General features: G+C 41.5%; 1 protein-coding gene across 5 annotated transcripts in view; it reads left to right on the forward strand.

The window, feature by feature from the left end:
• The first annotated feature begins 1,306 nt into the window (after positions 1 to 1,306).
• The window catches only part of LOC135512960 (flavin-containing monooxygenase 5-like), a 36,010-nt gene continuing 21,569 nt past the window's right edge, over positions 1,307 to 15,747 (forward strand). The window contains exons 1-2 of one of the 5 annotated variants that reach the window (XM_064935513.1): positions 1,307 to 1,401; positions 2,148 to 2,169. Coding sequence is in view for 1 of the 5 variants with exons in the window: in XM_064935510.1 (XP_064791582.1) it covers positions 4,445 to 4,490 (46 nt within the window). In the remaining 4 variants the exon portion in view is untranslated. Of the gene's footprint in view, positions 1,402 to 2,007; positions 2,170 to 4,157; positions 4,274 to 4,386; positions 4,491 to 13,517; positions 13,727 to 15,747 lie in introns of those variants that run through there. The other 4 variants (XM_064935510.1, XM_064935512.1, XM_064935511.1 and 1 more) reach the window with 4 other exon arrangements.

The raw sequence follows: 15,747 nt of genomic DNA on the forward strand, positions 1-15,747 counted from the left end.
TCCGGAGACACCTGAAACCCCACCTCTTTAAGGAATACCTAGGATAGGATAAAGTAATCCTTCTCACCCCCCCCTTAAATGATTTAGATGCACTATTGTAAAGTGGCTGTTCCACTGGATGTCATAAGGTGAATTCACCAATTTGTAAGTCGCTCTGGATAAGAGTGTCTGCCAAATGACTTAAATGTAAATGTAATGTGTGCAGAGGGTTCCTGGTTTGCACCTGGGTATGGGTGAGGGGATGGTCTAAAGTTATACTGTTACATATAAACATGGTATTTATAAGTTCACCTGACTCTTGAGTCGGTAGAAAAACAGCTTAAAGTGTGACTACCTTTTAAAAGGCAACAAATCCCTTCAAAACTTCTTATGTGGCATCGATATGAGTCAAACATTTATTATAGTGTCAAAATGGACTATAACATGTAAATAGGATCATTTTTCATAAAGTCAATCTCATCTAAAATGGAGTTTGGAACATCTGTGTGCGTCAAATGAAGGTTGGGTTTTGATTTGACAATGTCCATTTGCCCACTAACATGGGGTGAACAGCTGCAGTGATTACTCTCTATCGAATAGCATAGACAGTGAGAAAGACCTACCCAGCAGTAAGACTGAAATCTTGTTTTTCTAATGAGCAACAGAAAAACGCACATGTCAATCTGCGTGTTCAATGGCTCTTTCATTCCCAAAATCTCCGATTACAGTATCCCTTTAATAAAGAGAAGGCAAGTTCAAATAAAGTCAGACAGGCCGCCTCAGTCAGTCCACCCTATACGCGCCATGCAAGTGGTGTCTGGAGAAGTGTGTATACTGAAATTTTGCTTAACATTTCCCAAACGGCCTGCCTGGCAAAGGAAAGGAGCCCAGTGTGGAAAAATTATACGAGAAACAGTAACATGTACTCTGAATGACCTAAAATGATAAATATCATGTTGGTTTTTCAGTCAGGCCAACCCAAACTGTACTGTGCATGTAGGCAAATAATAAGTAGGCCTATTGAACTAGATAAAAGAGTCATAAATTCAGGTTTCTTTTTTTTCTTCAGGTTTTTGCTCTCAAAGTCACACTTTAATAGAACATTCAATTAGTAGAACTATGCTTAAACCACATCAGGAGACCACTTTTGAGGTCTGGGATAAATAAATATATATATATTTATGTAGTTACCCTTTAATTCAAGTGCACAGGCAGCTAGCACTGTTCTTTTGGTTACCTCTTTCTGTGAACCTTCGAGCCCGAGGTCCGGCGCGCTACCGACTGTGCCGCAAAAGCATGCTCGCGCAGCAGAATCGATTTCCGCACTTTAACCCCAGGGTCGTCACACTATTGACGATTTGTGTTGCAACAAGCAAGTTTCTTGAACTTCTATTTGCAGATTTTTTTTAGGGATAATACGAGGTAAGACCACGGTTTTATTCGAAGTCATACTTTAATAATAGAAGATTGTAAATATAACAGTGTCTTATTATGCGTTATAACGTTAACGATAACTTTGCAAGGAGGTTCTAGCTATTCCAAAGATGTTTTATTATATTAACAAGATAGTCGAGTGACCGCTCTAACAATGGAAATACATGTCCTCAACTATGAAAGGCAGGCAGGAGGCGAGATCAGCGTATTACCTCGACTAACTTGTGCCCCCGCACATAGACTCTGAACAGGTATCCCCTGTATATAGCCTCGCTACTGTTATTTTATTGTTGCTCTTTAATTATTTATTTGTATATTATTATTATTTTTTTTTTACATCAGTTTATTGTAGTACACACTTTAACACTTATTTTTCTTAACTGCATTGTTGGTTAAGGGCTTGTAAGTACATGTTTCACTGTAAGGTCTACTACAGCTGTTGTATTCAGCGCATGTGACAAATACAATTGTATTCGATTTGATACATTTAATTAATATAATAGGTCCAAAAATGGATGCAGCAACTGCTGACTGTCCCTTTTAACCATGTTACATTTCAACTTCAATGTGGTTTGGTATTTCCCAAGAATCCCGGAGAGCAAGGACCTTAACACACGCAGACACCCCGTCAATGATTATATAAACGCCATTAGACTCTCCCCTCAACATTATACATTTGACGATTTGTGTTTCAACAACCTTCAACAACCAACAACCTGATCTTCTATTTGCAGATTTTTTTCGGGATAATACGAGGTAAGACCACGGTTTTATTCGAAGTCGTACTTTAATCGTAGAACAATGTAAATATAAGTGTCTTATTTTGCGTTGTAACTTTAACAATAACTTCGCAAACAGGTTCTTGGAAAATAGACAGCAAAAACTAGCTATTCCAAAGATTATTTATTATTTTGACAAGATAGTCGAGTGACCCCTCTAACAATGGAAGGCAGGCAGGAGGCGAGATCAGGTGGGATATTCTAGCCAATGAGAGCGGGCGAATAAGCGTGTGAAGAACAGGCACGAACAACTAAAGCGAAAAACTGGTGGAGATCGTTTTGCATGGCCAGGTGCCTCGGGTAAGCGGAGTTTCGGGTTTTAGACCATTCCATTGGTCCTTAAGTGAATTTCGACCCAACGGATACACCTGGCCTTGAAACACGAACTCCACTCACCAGAAGCGGGCGGGCAAGCAGAGCAAGGCGGGTGGAAAGGACGAGACAGGCAGAGCAGTGGACTGTATGCTAGCAGGATAGTCCATATCTCAAAAAAGTAGATTGTGCTGATTTATTGGACCATAGTTTAAAAAGTCTGGATAGTGCTCAAACGATGACGTCATATCTTAATTGCACTATCTTTATGCATATTTGCCATTCAGCAGGCGAAGGTCCGCCCCCATTATTTTTCAACATGTGCACCCAGAGGAATGTGCAGGGGATTGTGGGAAGTGAACGGCGAGAACCTTGCAAGCGGAGCGATTTTTTTGGGTGATGCAAATTTCAAGTGAAGTGAAACATGTCAAGAGTAGGCGCATCCTCTGGTCAAAAACTCTACTGTAATAATTGATAGGTGTCAAACTAGACAACCCGCCCGCCCAGCTTGCTTTGGTTGGGCCATTATAATTCAAAACAATGCCTTCTAAAATAAGTCACACGTTTTGCATGCTCGTCTTTGGAGTGGGACTTCTGACTTTCTCATCCAATGGGATTTGAGAAGGAAGCGAGGATGAGACATACATTTGACGCTCTTCTCTGAGCATCTGCGCCTGCAATGCTGTCATTTTATTTATTTATTTATTTCACCTTTATTTAACCAGGTAGGCTATTTGAGAACAAGACTGCGACCTGGCCAAGATAAAGCAAAGCAGTGCGACACAAACAACAACATAGAGTTACACATGGAATAAACAAACATACAGTCAATAATACAATAGAAAAAAAGTTTATTGTCCTGATCTTGCCACAGTACTGTGAACCTCTGCACATTGAAGCATGTGATTGGTCTAGTTATGTAAGGGATCAAGGGGATTGGATGCATGTTTTAAAGACACGCCCCTCAAGATTAGAGCTGAGCAGAATGGAGCGAGAGAATGTTCTCTGCTGAGTTTAGAAAATGAAAAAGTGTAGCGCTGTTTTATTTATGCTTAGTGGCGAACCGTCATTCAGGACAGGTGTTTTGGGCCCCACCTGTTTAGGCAACTCCAAAATGCAGCTGTTTCAGCCAAGCTCAGTGCTTTCTGTGGAGGAGGGGCAGCCAGCAGAAAATACAGTGTGTAGGCTTTGGTAATCTTTTCTATTTGAGCCGTGAGTGGCTCAGTGTTCTGTCACCATAGCTTTGATTGGACTGATACATCATACTTTCAATCTTTCAATCTTAGCTAAAATATATATATGTATATTAAAAAAGCTAGACAAGCAGTCATCATCATGAATCACGTCGACAATCTACTGGCAAATCCTTCTCAAATAAAGAGAAATTATGGATAAAACCAAGTAGGAAATTGCGAATTCAACAATGAGTGGTTTTGAATGAATCAGTGGCAAACTGCAAACGTTGCAAAGCAATCCCTGTTTTGCTTCCCCTGCCTGCTATTCGGTGGAGAGGGTGTGTGGTCCAAGTCTGGGTTCAAGGATTTAAAGCACCTATCTGAAAGGGTCTCTTTTCCAAGCTTATAAGGATAAACATTAACATGCAACACCATGAGACAGAAAAGGTTGAATACATTGGCCATGCTGTCATTCCAGCATGACTTCTGCCGTGTTCAAAATACCTGGAAACTCGGAACTGGGAAATCTCAGACTTCAGTGAGTTCAAGACAACTGGGAACTCTGGGGGAAAAAAACTAGCTCCGACTAGGAAAGTAAGTTTTGAAAAGGTTGAATACTCAGAATTCCAAGTCGGGAACTTGGGCCTCTTTCTAGAGCCCCAACCTGAAGATCACTGATGTCATGATTCAACCTTGTTTTTTTTTAGTTCCCAGTTGTCTTGAAAGCGTCATACATCCAGAGAAGGCCAGACTTGACGAAGTTTGATGACAAAATTTGCCCACAAGACCTCCACTCCATCTTCCTTTTCAAGTGAGCGCAGCACAACATCAAAAAATGTATTGTATGCTGCTGCATAAATTATGTAATATGCCAGGGAGATATGTATACTATAGCTAAGAAAGTAATAATATGTGTAGGTTGTGTAGTAAGCTGTTAATAGCCCATGTGCCTCACCCTAATCATTTGATCCCTTTCCCCTCAGAACTTAGCCTACTGCTTTGACTTGGTGGTGCACATGTAGCCTATAGCCTGAATTAGAGAAATGTCATTATCCAATATTGTAAGAGCTTTCTCTGTCTGCCTATATGCCCCCTTTATTTATCATTTGGTTCTGACTTGGTGTACAGGGAGAATACTGTAAGAAGAGCCCATGTTCTCAATTCTGTCGCTGTACATTTCAAAAGTGCTGAACAAATAGTTATATTGACCACGTCCATCTGATCTCATTCATTAATGTCTTAATCGAAATTAGGGATAGCCTCTTATCCGCTCATCGTTCCCTTATGCCATAGTTTGTACATCTCACTTGTTATAGGCATATTGTTATATAGGTCTATTTCATTAGTGTCTTCCTGATTTTAGGCAAAGTTGGAAGGATTTCATAGTTTTGCTTACTTTGTATATTATAATTAGCTTGTGCATTTCTTTACGAGGAGGAGATACTATATAATGTTGTTGGGTCTGTAGCCATGTTTGCCAGTGACAGTCTCTTCAAATTCAAATATTTGTTTTCAAGACAAAGTTCAGTAATAGACCCATATAACTCCAGTTGATATTGCGAGGGTTGTGTTGTTTACGCAATGCGCTGTCTGTGCGTCGGTATATTGTATATAAAAGTGGATCCTCATGATTGTATTTTCCTTCCTAAAATACTTCAAATGGTAGGCTAACCAAGTCTCTCTCTCTCTCTCTCTCTCTCTCTCTCTCTCTCTCTGTGTGTGGTGACTTAAAGAGGAGTCAAGGCCTCATGTTGCTGAATTTATCTGAACTAACATCTGTCTCAATTTCTGTCTGTGTCCATTTTGAAAGTGATGAATGAATAGGCCTACCTCGTCACAGCTCGTGTTAATAATATAAGAATAAACATGAATTTACTGAACATACATGTAATAATGTTGGTGTATGGTTCAAAAGTCAAAACTCATTATGCTGTTTGTTATTATTGAAGGAGAATGCGGTTCTTAGCAACTTTGCGGTTCTTATCGACTTACTCAAATCCACAAGGAGTCGAGAGTAACCACATTTGTTAAGTCAGCCATATCAGCAATGGCTTTTAAAAAGGCAGTAAATGAGGCTGAATGAACTGTTTCGCTAACATACAAGACTCAGCTGATATCCAGGTGTAGCGGTGGTAAGGATTCACTCCATGGTGCTGAAAGGAAAGCTCTGCTGTTAGGACAGCTTTATGCAGCCCCTAATAGTTTGTGGCACCGTTTGTCACCGTTATAGTGCAATTAATGTATTCTTTAGTGTTGTCTTGTGTAGTAGCTTTGCTGGTTTGCCCCACCAAGATTTATATGCTAAACAAAAATATATACTGAACAAAAATATAAACAACATGCAACGATTTCAATGATTTTACTGAGATAGAGTTCATATAAGGAAATCAGTCAATTGAAATAAATTCATTAGACCCTAAACTATGGATTTCACATGACTGGGCAGGGGTACAGCCATGGGTGGGCCTGGGAGGCATAGGCCCACCCACTTGGCAGCCAGGCCCATCCACTGGGGAACCAGACTCAGCCAATCAGAATTAGTTAAAAGGGCTTTATTACAGACAGAAATACTCTTCTGTTTCATCAGCTGTCCGGGTAATTGGTATCAGATGATCCCGCAGGTGAAGAAGACGGATGTGGATGTCCTGGGCTGGTGTGGTTACATGTGGTCTGTGGTTGTGAGGCTGGTTGGACGTACTACCAAATTCTTTAAAATGACGGAGGCAGCTTATGGTATAGAAATGAACATAACATTTTCTGGCAACAGCTCTAGTGGACATTCCTGCAGTCAGCATGCCAATTGCACGCTTCCTCAGAACTTGAGACATCTGTGGCATTGTGTCCTGTGACAAAACTGCATATTTAGTGGCCTTTTATTGTTCCCAGCACAAGGTGCACCTGCATAATGATCATGCTGTTTAATCAACTTCTTGACATGCCACACCTGTCAGGTGGATGGATTATCTTGGCAAAGGAGAAATGCTCACTTTTTATTTTTATTTTTTATTTCACCTTTATTTAACCAGGTAGGCTAGTTGAGAACAAGTTCTCATTTGCAACTGCAACCTGGCCAAGATAAAGCATAGCAGTGTGAACAGACAACACAGAGTTACACATTGAGTAAACAATAAACAAGTCAATAACACAGTATGGAGATGAGGTAGGTAAAATTGAGTGGGCTATTTACCGATAAGTCTATGTACAGCTGCAGCGATCGGTTAGCTGCTCAGATATCAGATGTTTGAAGTTGGTTAGGGAGATAAAAGTCTCCAACTTCAGCGATTTTTGCAATTCGTTCCAGTCACAGGCAGCAGAAAACTGGAACGAAAGGCGGCCAAATGAGGTGTTGGCTTTAGGGATGATCAGTGGGATACACCTGCTGGAGCGCGTGCTACGGGTGGGTGTTGCCATCGTGACCAGTGAACTGAGATAAGGCGGAGCTTTACCTAGCATGGACTTGTAGATGACCTGGAACCAGTGGGTCTGGCGACGAATATGTAGCGAGGGCCAGCCGACTAGAGCATACAAGTCGCAGTGATGGGTGGTATAAGGTGCTTTAGTGACAAAACGGATGGCACTGTGATAAACTGCATCCAGTTTGCTGAGTAGAGTGTTGGAGGCTATTTTGTAGATGGCGTCGCCGAAGTCGAGGATCGGTAGGATAGTCAGTTTTACTAGGGTAAGTTTGGCGGTGTGAGTGAAGGAGGCTTTGTTGCGGAATAGAAAGCCAACTCTAGATTTGATTTTCGATTGGAGATGTTTGATATGAGTCTGGAAGGAGAGTTTACAGTCTAGCCAGACACCTAGGTACTTATAGATGTCCACATATTCAAGGTCGGAACCATCCAGGGTGGTGATACTAGTCAGGCGTGCAGGTGCAGGCAGCGAACGGTTGAAAAGCATACATTTGGTTTTACTAGCGTTTAAGAGCAGTTGGAGGCCACAGAAGGAGTGTTGTATGGCATTGAAGCTTGTTTGGAGGTTAGATAGCACAGTGTCCAAGGACGGGCCGGAAGTATATAGAATGGTGTCGTCTGCGTAGAGGTGGATCAGGGAATCGCCTGCAGCAAGAGCAACATCATTGATATATACAGAGAAAAGAGTTGGCCCGAGAATTGAACCCTGTGGCACCCCCATAGAGACTGCCAGAGGACCGGACAGCATGCCCTCCGATTTGACACACTGCACTCTGTCTGCAAAGTAGTTGGTGAACCAGGCAAGGCAGTCATCAGAAAAACCAAGGCTACTGAGTCTGCCGATAAGAATATGGTGATTGACAGAGTCGAAAGCCTTGGCAAGGTCGATGAAGACGGCTGCATAGTACTGTCTTTTATCGATGGCCATTATGATATCGTTTAGTACCTTGAGCGTGGCTGAGGTGCACCCGTGACCGGCTCAGAAACCAGATTGCACAGCGGAGAAGGTACGGTGTGATTCGAGATGGTCAGTGATCTGTTTGTTGACTTGGCTTTCGAAGTCCTTAGATAGGCAGGGCAGGATGGATATAGGTCTGTAACAGTCTGGGTCCAGGGTGTCTCCCCCTTTGAAGAGGGGGATGACTGCGGCAGCTTTCCAATCCTTGGGGATCTCAGACGATATGAAAGAGAGGTTGAACAGGCTGGTAATAGGGGTTGTGACAATGGCGGCGGATAGTTTCAGAAATAGAGGGTCCAGATTGTCAAGCCCAGCTGATTTGTACGGGTCCAGGTTTTGCAGCTCTTTCAGTATATCTGTTATCTGGATTTGGGTGAAGGAGAACCTGGAGAGGGGGCGGAGCTGTTGGCCGAGGTTGGAGTAGCCAGGCGGAAGGCATGGCCAGCCGTTGAGAAATGCTTGTTGAAGTTTTCGATAATCATGGATTTATCGGTGGTGACCGTGTTACCGAGCCTCAGTGTAGTGGGCAGGGATGTAAACAAATGTATGCACACATTTAGAGAAAAATAAGCTTTTTGTGCATATGGACAATTTCTGGGATTTTTAATTTCAGCTCATGGAATATGTGATCAACACTTTACATGTTGCGTTTATATTTTTGTTCAGTGTAAAATGTTGTCAACAATTTGGTTGCTGTTACTTCAGTCCCTATTGCAGCCTTTTGACAGCATGTACTAAAGTTGATATAATCCACTTGCATTAGTCCCCTCATTTGGTGATTGGCATTTAGGCTGTGACAACAAAAAGGCAGCAGACAGACCTACATACAGCACGTTTTAGCAGGGAAATTTGGTAGAGTGAACTGATTTGTAACTATGAAAAGTTTTGTCTAACTGATTGTGAACTGAAAAGTGTAAGTTTGATTCTAGAGGAGGGACAATTAATAGAAAAATAATTTGGTTAGGGTGTAAGGGCAGATTTGTAATTTTGTCTTCAAGAAATTTGATCATTTATTTACTTTATTTAGTCTGAGCAGTGGAACAATTCTCATTCTTAATGGGCTAAAATATAGGGTAATTACTGTTCTTGTCAGCAAGAACACTTATTTTATTATTCCATTTCTTCCCAATTTTGCCAGTGTAATCACATATTTCAAATCTAATATGCCTACTTGTGTCTTTGAAAATTAATTATATGAAGCTATGAATTATTGCAGCCATTCATGGCCAGTTTTGAATATGTCATACAAATAAGCTTTGGATATTAAATGGTCCGGGAATCAAATATAATTGTTTACATTTTGTATTGTGCACATGCGAGGCAGAGATGATAGTTCACCCAAATGACAAAATGTTTGTGTCCTTACCTTAAAAGCAGTCTATGAACAAGTGGACTGCAATCTATGATTTGGTTGCCCACTGCCATCAACCATTCATCTGATGATTTCCTGTGCAGAGCCTTGGTGTAGTGGTAACACTCCTGGCACATGTCACATACAACATTCCACCTGAGAACAGGGATAAGTCCCTGCTTCCAACCTTCCCACTGTTTCTAGCATTTGCCTGTCTCCCTATCTCATTTGTCTGAATAAACTGTCAAACCACCTAAAAAATATTAGCATTCTTTAAATTTAACCCCCCCCCCCAAAAAAAAATCTCAAAGTAACAAAGTCATTGAATTGGATGTTAATTTAATGCTCAAAAAACCCTGAATTCACCTGGCCTCTGTTTTAATTATTATTTTTAATTATTTTTATTTCCATGTTGTTCATATGCCTAGGCCATGTTAAAATACGTAGAATTGCAGGACATTAGCTTTAAAACAGTCACATTTTCCATTTAGAGGTTGTACCAGTGGGCAATGAAATTCACATAGCAAATCTCAACCCAAGCTTCCTTCAAAAAGTTGGCAGCCATGCATCTGTTAGTGGATTTATCAAAGGTCTTTTGGGAAATAGGATGCAACCAGCAAAGTTACATCTATATGCAGATGATACAGTTATACACTGCTCAAAAAAATAAAGGGAACACTAAAATAACACATCCTAGATCTGAATGAATGAAATATTCTTATTAAATACTTTTTTCTTGACATAATTTGTGTGATTTTGTTGTCAGCACATTCAACTATCAATGGAAGTCAAATTTATCAACCCATGGAGGTCTGGATTTGGAGTTACACTCAAAATCAAAGTGGAAAACCACACTACAGGCTGATCCAACTTTGATGTAATGTCCTTTAAAACACGTCAAAATGAGGCTCAGTAGTGTGTGTGGCCTCCACCTGCCTGTATGACCTCCCTACAACGCCTGGGCATGCTCCTGATGAGGTGGCGGATGGTCTCCTGAGGGATCTCCTCCCAGACCTGGACTAAAGCATCCGCCAACTCCTGGACAGTCTGTGGTGCAACGTGGCGTTGGCGGATGGAGCGAGACATGATGTTCCAGATGTGCTCAATTGGATTCAGGTCTGGGGAACGGGCGGTCCATAGCATCAATGCCTTCCTCTTGTAGGAACTGCTGACACACTCCAGCCACATAAGGTCTAGCATTGTCTTGCATTAGGAGGAACCCAGGGCCAACCGCACCAGCATATGGTCTCACAAGGGGTCGGAGGACCTCATCTCGGTACCTAATGGCAGTCAGGCTACCTCTGGCGAGCACATGGAGGGCTGTGCGGCCCCCCCAAAGAAATGCCACCAGACACCATGACTGACCCACCGCCAAACCGGTCATGCTGGAGGATGTTTGCCAATCTTGGTGTTCTCTGGCAAATGCCAAACGTCCTGCACGGTGTTGGGCTGTAAGCACAACCCCCACCTGTGGACGTCGGGCCCTCATACCACCCTCATGGAGTCTGTTTCTGACCGTTTGAGCAGACACATGCACATTTGTGGCCTGCTGGAGGTCATTTTGCAGGGCTCTGTCAGTGCTCCTCCTTGCACAGAGGTGGAGGTAGCGGGCCTGCTGCTGGGTTGTTGCCCTCCTACGGCCTCCTCCACGTCTGCTGATGTACTGGCCTGTCTCCTGGTAGCGCCTCCATGTTCTGGACACTACGCTGACAGACACGGCAAACCTTCTTGCCACAGCTTGCATTGATGTGCCATCCTGGATGAGCTGCACTACCTGAGCCACTTGTGTGGGTTGTAGACTCCGTCTCATGCTACCACTAGATTGAAAGCACCGCCAGCATTCAAAAGGGACCAAAACATCAGCCAGGAAGCATAGGAACTGAGAAGTGGTCTGTAGTCACCACCTGCAGAACCACTCCTTTATTGGGGGTGTCTTGCTAATTGCCTATAATTTCCACCTGTTGTCTATTCCATTTGCACAACAGCATGTGAAATTTATTGTCAATCAGTGTTGCTTCCTAAGTGGACAGTTTGATTTCACAGAAGTGTGATTGACTTGGAGTTACATTGTATTGTTTAAGTGTTCCCTTTATTTTTTTGAGCAGTGTATATTCATGTGCTCCTTCTCTGGTTCAGGCTGTTGAAGAGCTCCAGACTGCTTTTCAGTCACAGCCGGCCTACCTTTATGGTCTCAAACTGGTCTTGAATCTACAAAAAACTAAATTCCTGACCAGAGCTAGAACTCTGCCAGAGAACGTTAGCATTGTCACATCTGGTGGCTTATCCATTGAAATACCTAGGTATTTGGCTGGATGACAAGTTGTCCTTTAAAGTTCATGTCGATAATCATGTTACAAAGCTTAAATTGAAATTGGATTTTTATTTTTGTAATAAGGCTTGCTTCCCGCTTATGGCTAGAAAGAAGCTTGTTCAGGCCACTTTTCTCTCTCTAATTGATTATGGTGACTTGTTGTATATGCATGCAACCTCCTCTGTCTTACAGAGACTGGACTCTGTTTATCATGCATCCTTTCACTTTGTTACAAATGCCAAGTCACTCACCCACCATTGCACATTGTGCCAAATGGTAGTTTGGACCTGACTTTATATGTGCAGAAAGATACATTTGTATGTGTTCATCTACAAAGCCCTTTTGGATAAACTCCCTCTGTAGTCTGGTCTCCTTCACCACCAGCAGTTACCACACCCTGTCTGCTGGCTGGTTGCTGCTTAAAGTCCCCAGGACATTCACAGTATTAGACAAGACTGCCTTCTCTGCTTGTGCACCAGACGCATGGAATAATCTGCAGTCCATGCTTCATCCAGATATGTTAGTGCCACTGAATGAATTTAAAATATTGATGGGAGACTGCTACAGAGGAGTGTAAATGCTTTTCTTAGGCTGGATCATGTTGTTGTATCGTTATATGTTTTAATTATGTAATGTATTGATTGTTGCTGCCTTCTTGGCCAGGTCTCCCTTGAAAAAGAGACTCTGGGTCTCAGTGGGCTTTTCCTAGTTAAATAAAGGTTCAATTTAAAATTGGCATTTGGATTGGAACCGGTACTATGGTCAGATCACATGAAAATAGCCATGCACACACCAGTGGTGGGTTAGTATAAAATATAATTTCCCCCCCAAAAATGTGCATCATAGCTCAGTATTTGTATTATATATTTTATAGTATTTTTTGCTCATCTTTATCAAGGGTGCCAATAATTTAGGTCATGACTGTACTCTGTCTCTAATGAGTTGAGTTACGATAAGTGTCGGCAGTGTACCACTGTCAATTTCATTCGAGCTGCTATCAGTTGATACTTGTAAAAAAAGTCCATTATTTAATGTGTATAGCCTACCTTGTACCTATGTTTGTCCTGTGCAACTATGGGCTTTTCTTTGGTCTGTCAAATTGCACCCTGTAATTCACTGTTTCCAATGGAGTACGAAGTTACGACTTCAAATGTGCTCTACCACTTGATACTTTTATAAAAGTATCCATTCTTTAGTGCTTACTGTGTACCTGTGCTTGTCCTGATTGATATAGTGTTGTCAGTTGACATTGGAATCCATAATTTTTGAATCTGCTGTGCAATGACAGGCTGCCCCTTCTTTGTTAACAAACAAACAAAAAATTATACTTTTATAAAAAATTACAGATTTCAGCACCATACGAAAAGCTCAAAGTTGCATAGGCATTCAATGATTGACATTTTTACAAGAAGGGCAATTCTACGATAACCAAAGGATGCTGATGCCATGTTCACATCGTGATATAATTCCTTACGCCGTACCTCATCTTCAAGGAGTCTTGCCCCGCTACTGAACGGACAAGTGTAGTGTTTGTAACACAGAGCCAGTCTCTTGTCAGAGATTGCATTTATTTTGGGAGATTGCAAATTATAGCCTTTTAATTCGAGACAAGATTGTGTTGTTATGTGTTAATAACATTTAGACTACGTTACCCAGCAGGCTAGGCGGATGGTTAAAGAACGCCTTGCATGGCTAAACATGGAGTTTTCTAGCTGAAGTATTTGTTCATTAAAAGTAGTTAAACCTACACCCCAGTTTGTCATTATATAAGGAACAAAAATAACATGGTGAGATTGGTAGTCGCTATGATTGGTTGTCGCTATGACAAGACAGAGAAAAGAAAGGAGTAACTCTGCAAATTTCCGCGACTAAAATTAAACATTCTACCACAAGTCAAGTGACGTGAGTAGTCGAAGATGCTAGCGTGCAAGAGTGAGGACAATGAGCCGCAGCAGCAAGAGTGAGGTTGCGTTGGAATCTTGACGAGCATGTTGATGAGCAACATACTGAAGTAAGAGAAATTGACACTGTTCCTATTCTCTGTCATGGATAGGCTTAGTCCTCCTACCCCTATGCAGTTAACAGGCAATTTAGCGGACAATTGGAAACGTTTCAAGCAGAGATCCAATATCTACCTAGTAGCCAGTGGTGCAGGGTAGATGATGACAAAATGAAAGCGTCCATTTTTCTGCATGTTATTGGAGAGGATGCATTGGACATTTACAATAGCTTTCAGCGAGACGAGGCAAACTTGACATTGACTGTGCTAATGGCTAAATTTGAGGAGTACTTTGTACCAAGCCAGAACGTCACGTTTGAGAGATACAAGTTTTTCTCTCATGATCAGAAACGGAGTCAGTTTTGACCAGTATTTGGCTGAGCTGAACACACTGAGCAAAACACTCACTAGTGAAAGACAGGATAGTCTGTGGCATACTTGATAATGGACTCAAGGAGAGATTGCTGCGTGAGCAAGATTTAACTTTTGATAAAGCAGTGAATATGTGTCGAGCAGCTGAAACCACCAGCGCCAAGCTAAAGAGCTGTGCAGGGATGAGACGTCTGTACATGCAATAAAAAGAGAGGAGCAATACACAACGCCTTACAAAACAAAAACAAGCAAAAGAGAGAAATCAAAACACTACATGTGGAAAATGTGGATTTATCCCCAAGCCAAAAAAATGCCCTGCATATGGCAAATCATGTAACAACTGTTAAATCCTCTTGAAGCTAGGGGGCACTATGTTTATGTTTGGAAAAATAACGTTCCCAAAGTAAACGGCCTATTTCTCAGGACCAGATGCTAGAATATACATATAATTGACAGATTAGGATAGAAAACACTCTAAAGTTTCCAAAACTGTCAAAATATTGTCTGTGAGTATAACATAACTGATATTGCAGGCGAAACCCTGAGGAAAATCCAATCAGGAAGTGCCTCTTATTGTGAAACCCTTCTGTTCCTATGCATGCCTATCCTCCATTTAAAGGGATATCAACCAGATTCCTTTTTCTCTGGCTTCCCTAAGGTGTCAACAGTCTTTAGACATAGTTTCAGGATTTTATTTTGAAAAATGAGTGTGAAAGATCACATTGTGGAACAAAAACTCACTCTGAGAGCCCCCACCTATCCACTTACGCAGAGTAAAGCCACCATTGTTCCTCCCGCTGTTATTGAAAAACCTACACACTCGGTTGATATATTATCGAAAATATATTTTAAAAACTACCTGAGGAATGATTATAAAAAAACATTGACATGTTTCTGTGGACATTATGAAGGCTATTTGGAATTTCTGTCTGCGTTGTCGTGACAGCTCTATCCTGTGGATTTCTGAACATAACGCAACAAACAAACGGAGGTATTTTGGATATAAAAATCATCTTTATGGAACAAAAGGAACATTTGTTGTGTAACTGGGAGTCTCGTGAGTGAAAACATCCAAATATCAAATTTAAACGGTTAATTTGATTGCTTTTATGAATATTCTTTTGTAATATTATTTGACTGTTGCGCTATGCTATTCAGTGGTGTCAAGAAGTTAAGGCTTGCGTCAATCGAATCTGGTATCAGGATAAATATGACACAGTCACCGATTGTATACTATGTACTTTTTATTAGCTAAGCAATAAGTCGTAAATGCAATTTTCGTATATATGGGTTCGCTGTAACACCAGGCAGGGTAGAACAGAGAACTGACTTGTTCCTGACAAAGTTATTATAATATACTCTGACAGAAGTAGTTCCTGCTTCTGAGCCCGCCTGTCACAGTGTAGAGACTGGGCATGGTTTAAACTCACCCAGCCTATCATTGATTGTTGGCGCATGAACTGGTCCCAGCCCCCTAGGTGCTTCAGTGGACAGGCGTTGTTATGTAGAATATCTGTGTGCTCATACTCTCGATACAGTTATCACACACCTGGCTCCTGTTATCCAACAAAAGACCATTTGTTCTCTACACTACGTTCTGTATGTGTCCCCCGCAACTCATTGCACAGTCCCTGTTTTTATGTTATTCTGTATTTTTCCAT

Source organism: Oncorhynchus masou, chromosome 24 (genome assembly GCF_036934945.1).
Source record: "Oncorhynchus masou masou isolate Uvic2021 chromosome 24, UVic_Omas_1.1, whole genome shotgun sequence".
Taxonomy (NCBI): Eukaryota; Metazoa; Chordata; class Actinopteri; order Salmoniformes; family Salmonidae; genus Oncorhynchus; species Oncorhynchus masou.